The 22,287-nt window shown below is 33.9% G+C and overlaps 2 protein-coding genes across 2 annotated transcripts; one reads left to right on the top strand and one right to left on the bottom strand.

Annotated features, from left to right (window-relative positions):
* Positions 1-4,438: 4,438 nt before the first annotated feature.
* Positions 4,439-13,343, bottom strand: LOC121407528 (mitochondrial calcium uniporter regulator 1-like). The gene is made up of 8 exons (XM_041598657.1): positions 13,193-13,343; positions 9,778-9,876; positions 8,950-9,053; positions 7,906-8,007; positions 6,973-7,014; positions 5,883-5,954; positions 5,333-5,447; positions 4,439-4,715 (listed from the first exon to the last, which is right to left on the bottom strand). The coding sequence occupies exons 1-8, from the start codon at positions 13,326-13,328 to the stop codon at positions 4,657-4,659; spliced, it is 729 nt and encodes a 242-aa protein (XP_041454591.1). The 5' UTR covers positions 13,329-13,343; the 3' UTR covers positions 4,439-4,656.
* Positions 13,344-13,494: 151 nt separating this feature from the next.
* LOC121407529 (ubiquitin-conjugating enzyme E2 C-like) lies at positions 13,495-21,178 on the top strand. The gene is made up of 5 exons (XM_041598659.1): positions 13,495-13,725; positions 15,345-15,375; positions 17,336-17,422; positions 18,521-18,725; positions 19,605-21,178. The coding sequence occupies exons 1-5, from the start codon at positions 13,619-13,621 to the stop codon at positions 19,712-19,714; spliced, it is 540 nt and encodes a 179-aa protein (XP_041454593.1). The 5' UTR covers positions 13,495-13,618; the 3' UTR covers positions 19,715-21,178.
* The last annotated feature ends 1,109 nt before the right edge of the window (positions 21,179-22,287 follow it).

Below are 22,287 nucleotides of genomic sequence, written 5' to 3'. Positions count from 1 at the left end.
CCAGCTGGCACACAAAGGGTAAAGGTTGTGCTTACTAAATGTTGAAATTTCAATTTCGATGGCAAAATTGTTACAAAATACTGGAATGTATCCGTTTTATTACAATTGACTAAAAGTGGAAGGGAAATGTATGAGAAATGTATCGCAGGGTAAGTTTGATTTCGCCCTTTCTCCTCGACACAGCGTGAAAACGAGCATTTCTGCGCAAACAGATTTCTGCGAGCTTTACAAAAATGGACAGTGCTCACTCAAGTGTAACATTCTGTCAAAACTTTTACTTTCATTGAATAGATGAGACCCAAACCCAAGATTATATGTGAAGAAATTATCCACATGTTGTATATTTCTGAATTCCCAGGGTTTTTTCAAAGTGTAAACTTTTTTTTGATACGCACTGTATAGCTTTACACAACACGTTACTTCAATTGCATAATAAACCAAATATTTTGAAGGGGTACAACATAGCAAATGTGGGAAACTTTGTATAAAGTGCCAGCGAGCGACGCGAGCCAGAAAAAAATTGGCCTTTTGAACTTAAGTTCTAATTATATGATGGATTTTTACATTAATCATCATATTTTTACCTTCATTTTCCCCCCTTCGCTGTGAACCAAGCCCCGCACCTCCCCCCTTCTGTTTCAACGTAAGACTTAATGCAGGTAGGGTCCATACAGGTACTTGTACATTATATTGATCAATGCTTTTCCAGTTCAACTTCTTCATTCACTCACATTCTAATTCTATTTTGTTTCCCTCTTCCAGTCACCCTCTCCCACTGACCCCACAACCCTCTCTGCATATCTCCCTCTCTCTTTATTTTGCTTCCCCACTCTCTCTGCAACCTAGTCTTTGTTCATGATCCCACATTCTATTAATCTAAAGACCAAATATCAGACAGATGTTTATAAGAAAGTATAATTTAATGATCATATCACATCTCATGATTTCAAGTAAAAGTTATGTTTCCCATGGAAAAACAATAAACAATTGTTACACTTGGTCATAAGAACAAGACAAATTTCAACTGTTCGGATATAAAATGAAAAAGTCATTTCATCCTTATTTGTAGATAGTTGCATATGATGCCACCTTAACTTATTCTTTGATTTACTTAAAGGTTTCTCCAGGCTCCAAACAATATGATCGAATACCGAGAAAAAATCAAACAAATTTGGATATACAGAATATCAAAGTGATGTTATTTTACTCTTTTATGTTATTTTGTTGAAAAAGTTATGTCATCCTAAATGCAATAAGAGAGTCAATGGTGTAATTTCTCATTTCATTTAGAATTATTACATTAGGTTACATTTATTCAAATCTTATACTCCCAAAAATGTAGAAATATGATTTAAGATCCATTGTCATCTGAGTGAAATCATTAGGGCTTTACTTCATGGAGACAATCAAATTATATCAGTTGCAGCCTAAGACAAAGAAATTGACATACAACAGGGAATAATTTACTGGTTTTGTATTGCAAGTAACTACACATAAAACAAAGTCTTTTGTGTAGCAAATTTTTACATTGGACTGTGCAGAGCTTATTTGAGAGATTTTCTCTTGACTACTTATTGCTAATCAAACTTTGTAAGAAATATTATTCCCTGTACAATGTCGAAAAATTAATTGTGTATAAGCTCATTATTTTATATACCCGGTACTGTATAAAAATATAAATTCTAGCAAAATAAGTGTTTCCTCTATGCAGATACAGATCTATACAGATATAAAAAAGCACCAAGAAAGCCATCATGCATTAAATAAAGGGGAGGCAAGGAATGAAGTGAACGCTATGCTATATGGCAAAGTACCATGTTGTTACTGACTTGTGCTAATGAACAGTTAAATCAAATGACAGTGTTCATATTCAGCTTCATCTATAGTTGTATCATTGGATTCAATAACATGTTTTAGACTGGGATTATCATTAACATAACATGAATTTTTAACGGCTCACAAGACATTTACACAATTATCATTATAACATTACTCTAGTCTGTAATACAATTTCTTCAAAAAATTTCATTTTTACTTCAAATAAATAATACCCATACACCAATGGTTAACTAATATATCTATATGTATATCTCATTTTGAATGAATTCCTTGCTCTCTTCTAGAAATCCTCCAGACAGCATCCAGATTAATTTAATATCATCAGTCAATTTGCAAATAATATAAACATACTTATTCAGGAAAGTTCATCTGACCTCTGGTGGTTTTCAAAGAAAAAAGTAATTAATTGGAGATAAATATCATTGTGAAAATTCATCAAATGGCAAAATTTTGTGATGTCAGTTGGGAACTGCTCCCCATTTAAAGCAGTATATCACAAATAGTATATTTCCAGTTCATGATAAATAAACGATTTTTTATCCATAGAAGAGTAGGAAATATACTTTGAAATCATTCAAATTTAGTGAAAAATAGCAGTTTTATGGAATTCACAGGACAGGAAAAACTAGAAAACCACCTTGCATTTGTCATCCAGAAATACAAGACCTAAAATAACAATTCTTGTTTTTTTAAATGGATTTTCATCAAAATCTCATTTACTAATTCTTCTCATATTTCTGATTTTCTTAAGACCAGCATGATATCAGGAAGGAATCTCACTTTTGGATCATTACTTTAGAGAACTGAGATGATGGCAACTACACAACACAGGGAAACAGTAAACCTGTAGATGGTTTTCTTTGACCAAAAGTCACCATTTTGAAAATACACAATATCTTTAAATATATTACTGTTGTAAACTTGTAATATTTCCAGATGTGAACAAATATATTTAAACTGCATCAACAAATGGCAAGCATAACCAGTGACAGATCTTTCTCCAGATTAGACACAATATTTTGGAGGGGCCCACTATTGTACACAAACACGATAGCCCGTATTCTGAAGTTGGGTTTAATTTAAACTCTGGTTTTAAGTTGCGGTTTAACTATGGAAGGCCAAGGTTCAATGTATCAGCTCATTTGACTCCCAAAGCATTATTAACTGTATGACAATTGTCTTCACCATTTAGTGAAGAGCACTATTAACATGAGAAGCATTCAATGCAAACAAAATTTTGAAATGTTTGGCTTCCAATGATTTTAGCACAGAGTTAGACAATGGTCTAAGTTACGACCGACTTCAGAATACTGGCCTATGTATCAAATGATGCTCGATCTGCCACTGAGCATAACAGTATTACTTTATAGATGAATCTACACATAATAATCTTATTCTCTTTCATTTTCACATAATTATGGAAGGTACAAATATTCTTTCAATACTTACTTCATAATGTGATACATGTGCTCAAAACTAACAGAAATAATCTTGGTAACTGATTCAATGTTTTTTTTAATTACATGATTTTGATCATCACTGCAGGTTAGGATTCTCAAACCCTGCAAAGTAGCCTCCTCCAAGGTATCCTCTAAATAACGTAATTCTTACAAAGACAATTGTATTCTCTCCTTTTATGCTTTTCACACTGCATTTCCTTACCCCCATGCTATCCAAGATCCCATAATATCCTTAACCCCATACTATTTTTTTTTGGTTCCACACTGTCTTTCTTCACCCCATACTATTTGCTTAGCCGGGGTTAACGCCTTAACCCCGGACTATTACACAGCTCATGAATATTGATTTTGCCTAACAGAGCGTGATTAACATGCAATTTTGACTTCTGTGATTGGCTTATTATGCTTAGCCCCACTTTTCCTTAGCCAGGTTTTATTTCACACTGCATCTCTCAGCACCGCAATTGTGGTGCTAGCACTGCAATAAGCTGGCTAACCCTGCTTTTTTGCAGGGCCAGATAGTACCGTACTATTTACTGTGCTAGCCCACTTTGCTAAAACGTAGTGTGAAACCAAAGCGGGCTAAGCTTAACCCTTGGGAAATTGGAGGCGCTAAGATCCCCCTTAGCCCTACCAATTTCCTGGGGTTAAGGAAAATATGAGCAGTTTAAAAAGCATACTAGTATTTGATACATATGGCAAGTCATCATATTATCTTTGACATGGCTTTGGCAATAAATATCACTCAACTATGTTTCTAAGAAAAAATATGTTAACTCTGAATAAATTGGTTCTATGAGTGTTAGTTTTTCTTGAAAGAGCGAATGTACCAAAATACAATAAGGTTATTCCATCTGTTAGTATGACTGTGCTGCTGGCAGAAAGCTGTAGGCATGTCTAAGTGTTGCGAAACATTGAATGCTTTCAAAGTCTTACTACAGTTAATTAACGGCAGACATATTAATCTCAAACAAGTACAAAATAAAGAAAGAATCTGTGAGTTATCATATCAACATCTAAGTTAAAGTTTATCACAAAAGCACATACATTTCAATTCATTGAATGCTATGACATCAAGAACCTAATGCAATAGTATGTATCCAGGGCGCAATGACACAAAAATTAACGATTGATTGTAAAGTTGGCATGAACGCTTGATTGTACAGTTGGCAAGAACGCTTGATTACAAATGATTGTTAATTTAATCAAGTATAAAAATTACCACTGTCATCAAACGCTACTGGGCCAAGATCTAACAAAGTGGCACTACATGCTGACATCTGTCTCATTGCTGCACAGTGATATTTTAAATTACTTGGTGAGGATAATTACGAGGAGCAAGACAAGGTGCTAGATGTCACATGAGAAGGATGCGATAAAAACCAAGACCTAACGTTAAACACCCAAGGAGGGTTCCTGAGAAGCAACAAAACCAAAAGAGAGATTTAGGAGCAAATGTTATGTTTTAAAATCAAACGTTATGTTAATCAAGGGAGCTGTTTGAACAATCATTTAGAATGGAGATAGAACTGAGAGTTAGACAGTCTGAATCTGTTTCTTTGCCCACAAATTGTAAACATAATGTAGTTCAACATTCAGTCAGTTCCAAAATGTGCAGTTATCATGCATTTAATATATAAAATTGAATTAAATTGTATTATACTAAATTGCATCTCTGTTGAGTATTTCAAAACTTTTCTTTTTCAAAACCTTTTTATTTATTTAATTCTTCAGGCACTTGGAGCACTTTATAAGTCACAGTGTACTCTATCATATTCATTGTTATCATCATCATCATCATCATTATATTGCTGAAATACACAGACACATAATTTGGATGATTTTCAAGTGATACTGTTTTGATTTGCTTATGATAAATGAATTCTACAAATTACACAATGAAATACAGGGTGAAAAAAAAAAATCCATACCTTAACCATCAGTGATGAAGTAAAAGTTAACTGGAGAGGAAGATGTACTTAACTCATATTTCATTCCTAGTGACATAATACACAATCTCAATCACCACTTACCGGCAAAGTATTTGATCATATCTGTTTTGGTAGCTTCTAATTTTGCTGTCATGTTGGCCACCTCTGTTCGTATCCTTTGGGTAACCTTCTCTAGTTCTTGTTCCTGCCCTGCAGACTAAAAAGACGGTAAAGGAATTGGCAAGCAAGAAAGACAGCTAATCCACTGAGTGACAAACTAATTATAGATTGTCAAATTTCTATGGTTACTATTGTGCTGAATGTTTGTAGGTTGATAAACACAAATCACTTTGTCAAGAGAAAGGGCCAGTGTTTCATTACTTATAAAATCATTTTCAAAACATACCTTCAGATTAATAATAGCAATGATAAGTCTGAGTGTCATATTTTACATTGATTATGAATTTTCCCAGAGGGTGTTACTTTCTGTTGTACACATAATTTTATTACTTTTATATAGGCCTACATTCAGGACATCAAGACTCAATTGAATTTATTTGAATGATGAACATAAAGACATTGAATAAACCCTGGAAAAAATGGAAGTATAATTTACCATTTTAGGATTTACACGAATTAAAATAATACATACCATCTCTATTGATCGACTCCTCTCGAGATTGATGTCTAATTTCACTGTATTGGCAAGCTTTTGGATTTCATCCTGTAATATCACAAATAACAATAAGATAAAATGGTCATGTCATAACTGATTATATCATGGTCACCATCATCATCAGCATCATCATTATCATCATCATCATCATCATCATTGTCATCGTCATCATTATTATCATCATTATCATTATCATCATCATCATCATCATCATCATTATCATCGTCATCATCATTGTCATCATCATCATCATCACCATCATCATCCTCTCCATCATCATCCTTATCATCATCATCATCATCATCATTACCATCATCATTATCATCATCACTATCACTACTAATGAGAGTAGATTGATAATTCAGTGGAATAAAAGTGTTATCACTTGTGTACTTCATGGGACCTATTAAAAATCTGTTCATAAATTAATTTATGCAGGAAAATTTCCTTCATTGTCAAATCAGAAACTCCAGAAGATCTAGCATGTGGGACTGAATTGTCAAAAACAAATCTAGTAACATTTGGCAAATAATAAACAAGCATGGTATTTCTTGTTTACAACAATTTTGATCTCCTAAACACATTTAAACTAAAGTTAATGGGAATACAACATATTTTGATAATCTACTTTAACACACAGAACATGTTCCAGTTATTCATTACAGGATATGCAACTTAGAAACAGCTTTATGAAACTCCCTGTTAGCTATTATAGTTAAAACATTTTGAACTTATACTGCCTTTCTATCTAACTTCATAACAAGTAATATGTATTAGCACTGATTTGGCATCACATGTACTTGGAGCAAAGATGAATTGAGACATTGAGATCCTCAGCTGTGTTTTCATCAACCACTAGCTTTATAAATGACCAAAGGTGTAGCAATATTCTACCCTTCAGTTCCATATGAAAAGTGCAGTGGTTATCTTATGTCTCAACTGTATAACTCCAATTAAAATGAGAAAAGGAAGAGACTAGGAAAAGTCATCACTCCAGTGGCTTATCACACATTAATAAACATTAAATATCAGGATTAAAACAAGGAAAATATTTAAATATACTCACAGCTAATTGTTGCCTAAGTTGGTTGACTTCTATTGCCAATTTCTGTATCAGAGGAAACACAAAAATTGGCATGATTTACAAAAGAAAGCTCTAAAGAGAGTGATGGTCTCTAGAAATTGACATGAAAACCTTAGTGAAAATTAATATGTAAATGATGAATACATCAAATATATAGATATATAACTTGCATGAAATTATCAGAGGTTTATCACATAGCATTGATTTTCATATCACTGACAACTTTATAGCAAGACAGCAATTAAAAATGTGAGTTACCTTTATGAGTGACCATTACATTTGAGCCTGGGTAAAAGAAATATCTGGATTTATAGCTTCTTTCATTGATCCATTTATGGCAATTTAGTTGTCTGCAATAAAGTAACAAGCCCCATTTTCCCCACAATACCGTCATTACTGAACCAATATCATTCATGGAATATCATTTATAGATTGAAGACTTACATGTAAAGTGACAATTACAGTAGAGTGTGAATAAGACAATCTTTCAAAAATCAAATAGTTGCTGCATCACCTATTAAGTCCAAGCAATTTTCAGGCCCGAATATGAAAATCATGTGTTCAATTTATCTTTTAAAGTCAAACTATCATACAGATTTCTGTAATCCTTAGAGATTCCACTTCAGTGGATTCACATTTATTTCAAAATTATCATCTAATCACAAGCATAAATCTTTGCATCACACCAATTGTCCAGGGGGGGGGGTTATCTACTGTTCAACCCCCCCAAAAAAAAAATAAAATAGGTGTGACACAAAGATTTATCCCAGTGCATGTAAGGCAACCTATTGAAATTGAAATTGATTTATTTAGAAAAGTGGGGAAATATGTCTCAACTTTTCTGAGAATCTGAACAGTGTTTGAAATCATTGCCTTGTCGTGTCTGACTGAGCAAGGTTCTATGCTTCTACCTACCTCATTCTCACTTCTAAGAGCAGAGAATTCACTTTTTTCTAGGATCACCATGTCCTTCTTAACAGAGGCTATGTGGGACATCACTTGCTGTATCACCATTTCCTGCAAGTTCAATTCAATTGAATTATATTTCATTTCATCTAGATTGAATTTATCAGAAAAATATTTATAAAATCAGTATACTATGTAAACAAATAAAGGAATACAAAATCAATCCTCATTTACAGAACAAGGACAGAGAGTGGTATATGTGCACAAAGACCATACACAAATTATAAATTAACAATAACATTTCCAAACAATAAAATAGCAATGACAACAATAATAATAACAATTACATCAATAATATAACTAATAGACTTTTCGAAGATTACATGATTGATCAAAATGTTCTTCATACAGGTAAAATTTCAAATTTGTACCCCCCCCCCACAAAAAAAAAAATCAGTGGATGGAAAATTTTAACGGTCTCTATACTATTGCAAGATTGGATTACTAGATAGTGAAGACACATGTAACAGACGTGATTCAGTATAATGCAGAAAATGAACTGTATTCTTTGAATGGATGTTACAAATGGATACTAAATGGTTTCAAATATTACTGAGAATTACAACTATCAATGAAAAAATCAAGTTTTGATATGGAATAATATTGTTTAGATGTGACATCTAAATTATTATTTTTTTTTAGAAAGCATTGATGTATATAAAGCTGCAAATTCATCTATTATTAGTACAAAACAACATACTTTCATTTCAAAGTGGGCTGGTACTTTGCTCTTTATTAAGTGGTTATAATATTATTTCGAAAACTCAAACAGATATTTACTCTCCATGATTTAAGATAAAGAAGAAAAAAAGCCCTCAGTTCACTAAATTCTTAATACATATGTTTTCTTTTCATCTGGTATAATATCCATTCTGAATAAATAAATCATGTTGGTAGTTTTTGTCCTTGAAGAATTTGGAAAAAAAAAAGTTCTTACAGACTTATTCACATAGAAAATTGGTTTCAAAATAAGATCTGTTTTCAACAATTTACCTGTTGTTGTTTATTTACAAGTTCTTTATGATTTAGCTCAGTGCTTTTTTCCATGATATTCATCAAGATTCCTGTCAAACATTCAGCCTGTTCTACTGTTAAACCTGTATTGTAAAGAACATAGTATGCTATATAATATAGGTCCATGGTAACATAAGTGCAAGAGGAATGAGTATGAAACGATATTCAAATGTTGTTTTTTGTGTGTGTTATCATGTAATGATGCTTATTTTTACTTTTAACAAATTCCAAATCAACAAAGGGAATTATGATGGGTATCAAATGTGTATAGTAAAAGAAGTAAAGAAGCTTGGAACCCACTGCCCCCTAAAAGAAAGCTGCTCAGTAATATATATTACAATTTGACTGGAATTAAAAAATATCCCTCAAAATCACCATTCAATGCTGTAAGAATGAATCCACCTTTTGATATTTCTACGTGTAAATAATAAAGATTGGTTCAAATTCATATTAAAGATGTATTACACTGGTGCTGGTGCAACTAAAAATAAATCATGAATTCTCCTTATGATTACAAACAATCTATTTTTTTTACTTATGTGTGTTAAGTAGGCTCTTGTATTCAACTATGATAACTTTGATTCACTTAAAGACCATTCAACTAGATGTTTGCCTTTCTTCATCATTCCCTTTTAAGTTTCTCAACCCTAAAATACTATGATTCACTCATTTGATTAAGTAATGATATATTGTATTGTAAGAATAAAATTGAAAAATTGAATTGGCTTATTTTCTTGATACAATCAAAGTGATAAAAAATATATATTTACTGCCCATCGTCATCTAGAAATCAAAAGCAATACTTACCACTCTTCTCCATAGCTTTGACTGCACTGTGTGTATCAATGAAGATTCTGTCTGTTGTTGTTACATTTTGACACATGAGCCTTTTGTGTAAAAGAGACCCTGTAAGGTGGAGTCAGATGTAAACCAGATAATAATTTTTATAGGAGGTAGATACTCTCTAATGCACAATGTTAAAAACATCAGATTAATATACAGGTCAACATTCCATGGGTGTGAGTTAAACACAGTCAGATTCATGAGCAACTATTATTTTGAAGAGTAAAAATAAAATAAATGCTTCTACCATTGTTATATCTGAAATAAGGTAGCACATGACACTTAAAAGGCTTTTCGAAGATTTATTAAATTACCAAGAAGTGTATGTCGCTATTCTTCCATATAATCACCATTATATTTTAGATGATACAAAATAAAAATGTATTATATTGGATAGATTTTGCAATATCCTAATGCCTGATCAAAATAAAATACATGTTGATATAGACTCTATCTGCATATTTTTGTTTTCTTTTTGAAAGAGCAATTAAACCCCTTCCCAAGTCAACCAACTGGCTAAAAATTGTTGCTCAATTTTCATGTAAAATATAATTGAAAGAATTCAATTTTGGCCAATGGATATGCTGAATTACCATAAACTGAGTTGACGTGCCAAATAAGCATTTATTCAATAGATAAAGAAAAATTAGCCCCCCCCAAAAAAATGAACAAAAAAATAATAAATGTAAACGAAAACAAAAAAATTCAAAACAATCTCAACTTTTCCAGAATTGTACGTAAAGTACATAGCTGAGCGTGTATAGACATAGGGTACCATTCAATCTGAAAAGTGAAAATGACTGGCCAAGGTTTATTTCAAGTCATGTCACACATCACCAAGAAATGTACCTATCAAAAGTACGGCAAGGTGACCCAAGTCTGCACAGTGCCCCTTATCATCATGCATGGAGTCCTCCAGACTAGGGCCCCCCCCCCCTTCATATTAGTATGATGGTGGGCCCCAAGTCTGCACATCTAACAATTTGAGTTAAGATTTGACATGAATTTCTTCTTATTTCACAAAATCTTTTGGTTAACAATGTTCCTTATATTATTAAGAGTAAGTGTACCAAATTTCTCATTCAAGGGGAATCCAGCTTTGGCCTTAAACAGTTGTGTTGGGAAGGAGAAAAATAAATTAAACAGAATGGTGAAAGTTTGAAACAAATCGGCCAAGCAGAAAGTTATAACTTCTTTAAAACTGAAATCACTAATACTATGTAGATTACAAATTTGCAACTGGGAAAGTAAATTATGACAAGGGGCAAGGACAACTTTCCCATAGGCCATGTACTTTATTATCAGGGATTTGTGGTTTTCTCCTAAGTACCCATTCCCCTGGGGCAGTAATCTAAATATAACCCAGGTAGTATATTGTTTTATGTCCTCATGAAAGAAAAATATAATTTGAAATAAAACTTTTGGGAAAAGGACATTTTAGCCATAATATGTATTGGAGTCCATGGGAGAGTAGTCCTTGCCTTACATCACTATGACATCACATATGCGGCCAATTTGAAGTCTCCATGGGAAAGCAATCACCAATATTTACAACTTTCAAAAATTCATAACTTTCTTGTTGTTTGTCCATTATTGTTCAAACCTTCACCTATCAACATGTCTGATTTTTCTTTTCCTTATAAAAACAAGTTTTTATTTGGGTTGGATTCCCCTTTAAAAATGAAAGAAAATATAGGATTTTCTTGAAAAACCTCGGGCAGTCATTTTCAGATTGGAAAAAAAATGGTACCCCATGTCTGCGCACTCTTTCACTTTGCACACGATTCAGGGATTTTGATGAGAAAGGCTGTATTTTGAGGCCGTCACATGAAAATTTGAAATGCCCTGAATTCATTATTTTCCCACCATTGAGTCTGATTTTTTATGAACACTTGTCTATGTATTGCATGTGTAAAGTTCGTGCTTGTTGCGTATCTTTTTTTACTAGAATCGCGCAGATACGCGGGTGCGCAGACTTGGGAGACCGCGTTTGCGCAGCTCAGACATGGGGGGACTGACCTAGACAGCTGGCAGCCGTCTGTTTCGAGGAGTTTTTTAACATTTTTTTATTTTTTTAATTTCTCCTCGTCGACAGACGGCTCGCTAGCGTGTCCCCGCCATTAGGGGAGGTACAACGCAAAATCCCCCCGGCGGGGCTCATCGATTTTTTTCACTAATGCATTATTATATATAAAAAGAAGCTTACCAAAATGCAGCTTGTTATTTCCTCTTGGCTTTGATTGGCATTTAAGTGGTGAAAACTCAATTGAAAAGGAACGAAAACAGTGACTTTCCTCGGCTGTCGTGTAGCTCCCAATACACTCGTTCCTCCGAAGTCGATAATGTACACAAACATATGAGGTGGGATGAACTTCCGGGTCAACTGCTTATCGAAACCGTTGGCCAATCAGATCATCTCTTTTACGTCAGGCTTATGAATATTAATTTTCTTTTCCTTTTCAACGTTTGCTCGCCCGGGCACTGTATATGTGTGACGTAAAGGTCATAGGGCGGAGTCTAACTTTCGCCGGCCACTTTTTCATGAATGATTCATTACCAAGATGGCTAGCTGCCCACTCTCCGAGTCGCAAGTGTCAACTTTTAGAGACAATCCTCTGAATGCCAGTTTCAAAGCGGGAATTTAGGGTAAGAAACTGTCGTTACTTAAACATTATCACCTAAAAGTGCATATGAATGCACAGTTTGTGTAAAATATCATGGTATTGAAGCAGAAAAACAAGAAATTAGCCGTGGCCATTGAGCCCTCGTACAGACGACGGTTTAACTTCGGTCTATGTATTTGGTGAGTGAAGCCAACGAAGTTCAGCTGAACAACCAACATAACAGAGACCGAAGCTTTTGGTCTAGGACTGACCATACTTTTTTTAAATGAGATTTTTGGCACACTTAACGAGGCCAAGGAAGCTCACCCTGACGACAGTTTATTATTAAAATAGCAGAAAAAATATCAGTGAAGGGAAATCCAGATTAGCCTGGGGCTGGCCACGTAAACTTTGACTTCGGCAAGTTTTTCCCCCGTCGTCGGCATCGTCTCAAAAAAAATTTTTTTTTTTTTTTTTGAATAGGCCTAATTCATTAGAATTTGAAAATGTGCAGTAAACTACTTAACTACACGCACATGAATATGACACAATCCCTGGCTTCCTAGAAATTTAACACACGTTGAACGTTTTTCACTTTCTAATCCTAGGCCTCCTCCCTGGCTACCCCCCCCCCCCGGCCCACTAATAAGGCATCAGCTTCATTCACGAGCACAAACACGAACATACAGAAAAATTAACACAAGGGACTGAAGTAGATTTTTACGGTATTTTCTTGGACGTTGTAAACGGTCGTACTTTTGACCAAGTCGACTCACCAGACAAAGTTAAGATAGGAATTCGACTTCCAGATGTTTCAGAGATATACTTCGATATGAACCTTCTGTCTGTGACTTTCAGACTCTTGTCAAATATTTTTTTTACCATTGACAATTTAGACATGGGAGCTGCCATTTTGAATATCCCATAAGCCATTGCAAGGATTTTTCTTTTCGCACGTGACCTTTGTGTTTCAAAAGAAGAAGTATGATTGGCCAATTGTACCTGACTCCTCGTAAAGCTAACTTGTTATTGGACAAAACACGATTGCAGCCATTTTTAAATAACAATTGTGCATAATCAACTTCCGCATTATCGCGATCGCACACACAAAGGCAAAAGCCACGACAAGTATCAGCAGTCAGCTCCAGCCTGGTTCAGTCAGACATTTCCAGACACGGAACAGTGAAATAAAATCATCTCAAATGGCGTCCCAGAATTTAGACCCTGCTTTAGCTATTGCTGCACAAAGGAGAAAAGACAAATCTTGTAATTCACCTAGCAAAAAAGATGGGCATTCCGTCAGTCTACGGTAAGTGAAGAAGCCTTGGCGCTGGACTGGGGCTGGCATGGGCATGGCGGCCATGGCGGTGGGGTTTGGACTGGAGCACCCAAGCCAAGGGTTCATTACCGTACGCGTACCCGCCGCCGTGCACGGGAAAATCAAAAGGCACGACGCATTCAACTCTCTCTTTGAGCTGATTCTTCCTCTTCTTTGGACATTCCTCATTCTATCCTGGAGTCCAGATAAAACACTTCCATGACCATGCGATTGCACGAAATAAATTATTTCTACAAAATCTAGGAATAGGATCAAATTGTTCCATTTTTCAAAACTAAAAAAAGAGACGTTTTAAATTTATGGCATTGGTCAGTTGGCATAAACTAGTCTTTCACGGTTTAGGCAGCAAGCTGCCAGCTTTAAAAAAGCTTATTGATTGGATTGGTTGATGATAAAATATTGGGCGTGTCGATCAGAGATAAAATAGGGAATGTTACAGTCATACAGAGATAATACAATTTTCAGAATACGATTTGAGACAATTTGTTATCTTGCTGAGTTACAAGATCAAAAGTTACAGTACAAGAATATTTAAGACAATTTTCAGAATACCAAATAATCACCCCAGGGGTGGTATTCTGAGATCCATTTTATCTCCGTTACTTAAAATCAGTGAGATAAAATGCCCTTAAAATCTCTCTGAATTGGTATTCTGAGAACCATTTTATCTCTGTAAGACACACCCATTTTTTAATCAATATCCAATTAGAAACATGCTTTTATAGCTCTCTCATATCACTCAACCAATTAAAATCCATTCCGCCAGGAGGTGTGGCAAAGGGGTGAGATTGCGTCAATTTATTGACTTCAAATATGCTTGCACTATACGCTTGCGCGTCTTTACGGATATTTCTTTTTAACAAAAAGGACAATATTCTCATCTTTTTTCGAAGTCTATATCGCATCTTTTCAAGCATCATTTCAAAGACAATATTAGTCAAGAAAAGTCTTATGAAATACTCTCTGATTGTACAGGAACAACGTTAAGGTGTTATTCTCAATAAATATATAATTTTTCTTCATTTTCATGTCATCATTTGGGGTTAATTTACCTAAAAATACTGGTGAAATCAACGTCACAGAGATAAAATAGCCTCTACCCTCTTTTAAGTTTATTTTATTTTTTTCTTCAAAGTAACATGGGCGCAAGCACATCATCTGCGTTGCAAAGGCCAGATACGCGATGGGTATGTGTACGCAGGCATTGTTCTGTTGCGTATCATCTGTAGACACGCAAGATAAAATTTATACGCAAGATAAAAACTAAAATTTTATCTGAGAGATAAAATCTCGTCTCAGAATACCAATTTCATTTTAAGAGATAAAATAAAATATTTTAAAGATAAAATGACCTCAGAATACCACCCCTGGACATTTTGACTTACCGGTAGACTTGTTCTAGAGAATTATATTTGTCTTAATTTTCAATAGATAACGTTCAATCTACTTTGCTTGTGCAAATTGTCCACACAGATTCAAATCATTGCTACGGCATACATGTATTTGCAGAGGTCAAGTTGACTTTGTAATTAATATTTTTATTCCCGAATCTCTTTTTAGTGTTATTTATTTTTATCATTTCATTATAGATTGCAAAAAGAATTGAAGACCCTGATGTTGGTGAGTAGTGCTCTAAAAATATTTTGGTTACAGCTTGAAGATTATCCCCATTTCATGAGATGTTTATCATGTTTATGATATTTTATGTAATTCTTAAAGGACAAGTCCACCCCAACAAAAAGTTGATTTGAATAAAAAGAGAAAAATCCAACAAGCATGATACTGAAAATTTCATCAAAATCGTTTGTGAAATAAAAAAAGTTATGACCTTTTAAAGTTTCACTTATTTTTCACAAAATAATATGCACAATTTGGTTATATGCAAATGAGAGAATAGATGATGTCCCTCACTCACTATTTCTTTTGTTTTTTATTGTTTGAATTATAAATTATTTCAATTTTTACAGATTTGACAATAAGGACAAACTTGACTGAACCATAAAATGTTAAACACTGGTAATTCCACATGTTCAGGCAGAAATAAAACATTGTTTCACAGGACAGTGGAAAGAAAATTAGAATATTTCATATTTCCTACAATAAGGTACAAAAGAAATAGAGAGTGAGTGATGTCATCAGTTCCCTCGTTTGCATACCAACCGGGATGTGCATAGAACTATTTTGTGAAATTAAGCGAAACTTAAAGTTTTGATGAAATTTTCAGTATTGTTGGTTTTTTCTATTTTTATTCAAATCAACTGTTTGTTGGGGTGGACTTGTCCTTGAGGTAGTAAATAATTTGGTTTGTAAGGCTTCTTAAACCCCAACAAATTATGAATTTATTTATAAATTATGTCCTCCCTCTCCAAACTGTTATTAAAATTGTCAGTGTACACCTGGGAAATAGAAAAAAATACACAGGGCTTGGGCTAATTTTGGCCCCGAAATGCTAAAAAGAGCAATTACCACCAAAGTGTTTGTTTGTATTCAATAAAAAATATGTGCCAAATAGCTATGGAAGGAAAAAAGTAATTGCTGAGAAATGAGCAAAATAAGCACGGAATTCCATCTCTGGTATTTTTCGAAGCAATATTAATACACTATGTCACTGTCCCACATGATGCTTTTCTGTCTAAATGATCATCAGAATTATCGATTTTGAGCCAAGATTTTACAAAGATTAAGTTTACATCTACCAGGGGCCCGTTGCATAAAACCTTTCACCTGAGAAAACTCAGGTTGTTTTTACCGGAGTTTTTACCCTGTGTTAAAGTCAATGGCAGAAATCAGACTAACCTTAGTTTTCGGTTTTTACCAGAGTTTTCTCAAGTAAAAAGTTTTATGCAACAAGCCACAGATCTGTATCATATAATATTTTGACAATTATGCTTGATTTAAAAAAAAAAAACTTTCTTAAAAATAGTTGTTTGCTGCAACTACCATCTTTTACCTCTAAAGCTTGTCCAATTTTGCAGATTTACATGTAGGCAATAAATTGTGAAAAGTAGCACCAGTCCCCAGAAAATATTTCTTTGGCTGGTGTACACTCTACTTATCTTGCATGTATTTCTTTTTCTCTACCTGATGGGGATATCACCAAGACACTTAACTATCAGAATATCATCAACAAGATTGATAGCTTTGGTCTCTTGTTTTGATTGTTCCACTCACTGGTACTTTATGTCTTGCTTCCCTCACCTCCTCCATAGGTGTAGAAGGAGAAACCCAAACATTAAAAAAAATACACCAAAGAAATTAATTTCAGCTGATGCCTGTATCATCTTCAAGACCTTACAGAATACTGTCAACTTCTTCCAAATTTTGCTACATTTTGGCAATAAATTAGTTTCCTAAGCTCTCATGACTCAACTTATTTTATTTTTATTCAGTTTTATTGCTTACTAACTTACAGTGTATTCCTAGGATAATTTTCCTTTTCATGTGGTAAAGTTACCGTAAGTTATTTTGAAATTCATTCTTGTGTTTACTGATAACTAGTGAAGGCATTTTGTAGATTAAGTCTCTTAATATGTGAAGATGACTCATCATTTTGTGTTCTCTTTTTTTTTTTGGTCAAAAGTCATGTATGGGGAAAGGAATTACAGCGTTTCCAGATGGTGATAACATATTCAGATGGATTGGAACTCTAGATGGACCTGTTGGATCGGTAAGGTCAATCAAAGAGGAAGCATGGACAAACCCATCACAACCTTTACTTCATCAGCTTTCTTTAGGAAATGTAAAATGTGAAATTAAAAAAATGTATTTTTAGAAAGATTGTTCATATATAAATTTGCCTGCATACTGCATAGGAATGGTACTGAGAACAATGACCTTTGGTAAGAATGTCGTTACAAAACGGGAAAGAGTTTGATGAAGGATAAGCGTGTGATAGACTTAACTTTAGTGTTTTTGGCATACTTTGAATTTATTTAAGTTAAGTGGTGTATGACTTTATTAACAACCTATAGGGGTGTATATGAACAAAAAAAAGCAATATATGAGTACAAAGAATCTGTGGTCCATGATGCAGCACAGTATTTCTAATCTTGTTTGAATTAAAGCAAAAAATAATTTGAACAGAATAAGATCTAGGTGCATGTAATCCTTAGTGGATCAAGAAACCATCTTGTCATTGCAGTTTGTATGTAAAATCACTTGTAAGAGCAACTTCATTGTATATATACATATATGCAGAAGTCTGACCCCTCAGTCAAATTTGAAGGAACTGAACTTATCCTTGGCTATTTGCTGACTTAATGATTTGTAAGAGCCTATTTGATTGGTTCAACCATGAGATGAAAAGGCAGGAAGTTATGGGTGTAAGCCTCTTTCACATACTTCCTCTTTGTTCATTGTAAAACATTTATTCAGGAGGGGGGGGGGGGGAGTTGGATATTCTTTCTAGACTCTGCTGTGCACAACCATCATTTCCAGTGGTTCTTTGGGAGCTTTTCATTTTGGAAGTTTATTACCGCACCCTCCTATTCAGTATCAACAACTTTCCTTGTAGGCATTTATATAAGGTACAAGGGTGAAATTGTGTTGTATCCATACTTTGTCATGATTCATAGATACAATACAAAATCATATATCTTTTAAAAGTATACCCTACTGAATTGATTTATTCATAGTTTGGTTGACTTTGCTCTTATGTGTACAATTCAGTTTACACAGAGAAAGACGAATACAAATAATCAGTTTGATTTTTCACCTATTACATAAACCTCCTCCTCTCTTTGTTTTTGTTTTTTTCTATGACCAGGTTTACGAATCTCTAAAGTTCAAGCTTTCTCTAGAGTTCCCTTCACGTTACCCGTATGTTGCTCCAACAGTCAAGTTTGTTACCCCAATATTTCATCCAAATGTCGACCAAGATGGCAATATATGTTTAGACATCCTAAAAGAAAAGTGGTCAGCATTGTATGAAGTCAGAACACTTCTAATGTCATTGCAAGTCTTATTAGCAGGTGAGTACTGGAATCACAAACATATTCAAGAGTCTACTACCTTATTTCTTTTCAATTCTAGTAATTGAAAAACAAATAGGTTGTTATTGTGTTTGTGTGTTATGATTATTATTATTATAATTATAATATGTTACTACATATACCAAAACACTAGTAGTTAGTATTTTCCAAATGATTATTTCAAGATAAAATCTTTGACAGAAATTGTATTTTTTTTTAATGTAGAAATAAAATTGAGACATATTTTTTTAATGAAACACACAAAATTTTCTTATGTAAATTCACATTACCCACGCCCTATTTCTAACATCACTTGTTCAATTTAAACAGATAATATATAGATAATATTGTAATTTATCTAAACGCGTACTGCTTTTGTATACCTATCCAATCCCGCATACACTACAAAGTACTTCTATTTGCCTACCAATGTTTCCATCAATATACTCCATTGTATCTCATTGAATTGTTAATACCATATAAACCTGACAGAATGCTACGTTCAAGTAAAAAGTCATTAGTACAGGTCCCACATACTGTGACAAAGTCATATGGGGAAAGATCTTTTTACTTGCAGCTGCTATTTTACGGAATAATCTGCCAGAATATCTTAGAAATATACAACCATACAAAAAGTTTAGAAATAGCTTGAAAACACATTTATTCACCCTTCTGTAAACAATTAATGTAAGAACCCAGTGCTCTCCACTCCTTTTGTGAAAAGGAGTGGAGAGCACTTAGAGACATGCAACTTTGCTTATGTATTTTGCGCTATACAAAAACGTTTCATTATTATCATTTTTATTATCTCAGACAAGTAAAGTTTATAACTATTGTAAGTATTTATCAATTTTTTTCCTTTTGTTCCTCCCCTTGTAGAACCAAATAATGACAGCCCTCTCAATGTTCAAGCTGCGGAATTGTGGGCTAACCAAGCCGCATACAAGAAGACAGTACTAGAGAAATATCATAAAGCGACATCAAAATGAATGTGTGGGACATTGTGATTTCTTTATGTGACAGATTATATTTATTACAGACTATAACCGGTAATGGCCAACTGTAGAAATGTACATAATGTAAATAAAATGAAAGAAATCATCTTCCACTGAATTTGTTAAAAAAAAACTAACAGGCCAATGGTGTACAAAAACATGAGTAACAATTAACAAATGAGAGAAAATATCCTCTTTTACTTAGAAGTGAGAGATGGATATTTTATTGCATTTGTCATGACTGATTGCTGCAATTTCTGTGAGAATTTTGAACCTTTGTTTATAACTAGTGTAGGCCTATTTTCAAAAGCTTCAGAAATAGAATGTGTACATATTTCATGTGGCTTTGTGTATCAATTATTGATTCGGAAAACACTGAAATAGACATATTTTTAAGGAACTTACCATTTCACTGAGATATGTATATCTGAAAATCAACATTCTAAACAGTAATATTTTTCATGTTAATGACAAGGAATCTTGACTGTTCTGGATTTGTGAATAGTGTCAGTGAAAAGGCTTGGAACTTGGAATCATTTTCCCAAATAGGTGGAATACTTAATAACAGGGTTCATACTGATCACTTTTCTGGAAAGTCATGAAACATCATTGATCCAAGTATTCTCTTGCCTCATGGCTAGCAAATAAACATTGGAACTCTTTATATCATTTCAGTGTGTCATGGAGGACTGGAAGTTTTCTGCCCTAGAATGTCATATAGAATACATATATTTTTATGAATTTGTTCTACTTCTAGGCTTCAATAAACTACTCCATGACAGTACTTTTCTGTTTTCATCAAAATGTACAAATTTGAAAGAAGCAAGGCATTGATCTAACTTCTTTACACATGACTAAACTTGATTTTGCCATTGTTTCTATATCAAGTTAATTTTCAACCATGTCAAAGTGCTCAAAATGCAATTATACCTTTTGTGCCATCATTTCACTTAAAGGCATATAGGATAACTTTACAAAGGTCTTTTTTAAAGTTAATATTGTTCATATGGATTATAAAAAAACACCTAGGATGAAAAAAAAAATCAAATATGTGTATACACTTCTAGCCTCTTGTCGAGGCCATGGCGGCTGCTACCCGAGTGAAGGATATAGCAAAGCAGAGCGCAGCGAGCCAGGGCCTCTTGACATCTGAGTCGAATTTCACAGACTTTCTTTTGTTTTTTATTGTTTTTACCAATAGATGTCAAGAGGCCCTGGCTGCGCTCGCCAGGCCTTATTCACTTCGCGAATTAGGAAATCACTCAGGGAGCTGCTGCCACTTTCAAGATACCTGACTGAGAAATCATCATTTACTAAATCTAACATTTCTATGATTTCTTATTCTTCTGGGATTCATTTTTATAACATATCACTGACACTTGAAAACTGGGACCTTGCAGCTCTGATTTCTTACAAGTCAAATCAATGTTAACCTTTGCCTCTAAGATCATATGTATTTTGTAGTTTTTTTCATTATCATTGTCAGTGGAATGCATTCAACTCAACACAGAATGTATTTTCTTTTCAATGTTGAATAATCATGAAGACTTGAAAAGTGAAATCATGCATTTAAGAATGAAGTGATTTCATTTTGCTTTAACCAATTATCAATGAAAAATGCTTGTAATGCCTGGTTTCTTTTTCGGGATGGGGGGGGGGGGGGTGGGGGTGAAGGTAGTTGATTTAGGATATCATTCATATTTTTTAATGACATGAACATATAGTTGAATCACATATAAGTTGTGAGATTTGTGTTTCAGCTTTAATGCCATGCCAGAGGTCTATATGTGCCTGCATTATTTTGGATCCAGTGTCCATTCCAGTTGGGCTTGAAAAATTTGAGGACCATTTAATAAAAGTTGTCAGCATTGAAAAAAAAAAATTCTCTGACTGTTGCCATAGAAACAATCAGAGGCCAGTGATTATCAGCCAATCAACAACATCTAATTTAGTCATCGCCGACAGTTGTCGGACAAATATTACACCCACTGATCAGAAGTATACTGTAGGAATGGACGATTAACAATGGTCCATGGTATCAAATGATACTCCAGTAATTAAACGCAATTTGATGAAAATTAATCATAAACACACATTTATGACTTGTAAGTTGTCTTGTAATGCAACTCTTTCTGCAAGAACATAGAACATTTAGCAGTGTTCACCTTTTCATTGCAGTTGATTGTCACAACTTTTATGAAACTGGTCCCGATGTATGATTGATACACACGTGTTGTAATTTAGTTTCACATGGCTTCAATTTATTTGTTATATTTTTCTCGAGATCCTAACAAAATGCTAAATCATTTTCAATCTTAGACTCGGAGGCTAAGTTTAAAACATGGAAGAGATCATTTTCACGTATACAAAGATATGTTTTACCCCAATTTAATGAGAGCATTGTATTTGAAAAAAAATTGTATTGATATTTTTTAAATCATATTTTTTAACCAACTATGGTGTAATCTTGTTTCAATTTCTATTTTATGTGAATCTTACAGTCACATACAATTTCCACACAATTATACGTTATATGGTGTTGAACTCTTTTCTCACTCATGTACAAC

The sequence above is a fragment of the Lytechinus variegatus genome, chromosome 2 (assembly GCF_018143015.1).
Source record: "Lytechinus variegatus isolate NC3 chromosome 2, Lvar_3.0, whole genome shotgun sequence".
Taxonomy (NCBI): Eukaryota; Metazoa; Echinodermata; class Echinoidea; order Temnopleuroida; family Toxopneustidae; genus Lytechinus; species Lytechinus variegatus.
The sequence above is the reverse complement of the archived record's forward strand: the minus strand, read 5'-3'. Positions and strand labels throughout refer to the sequence as shown.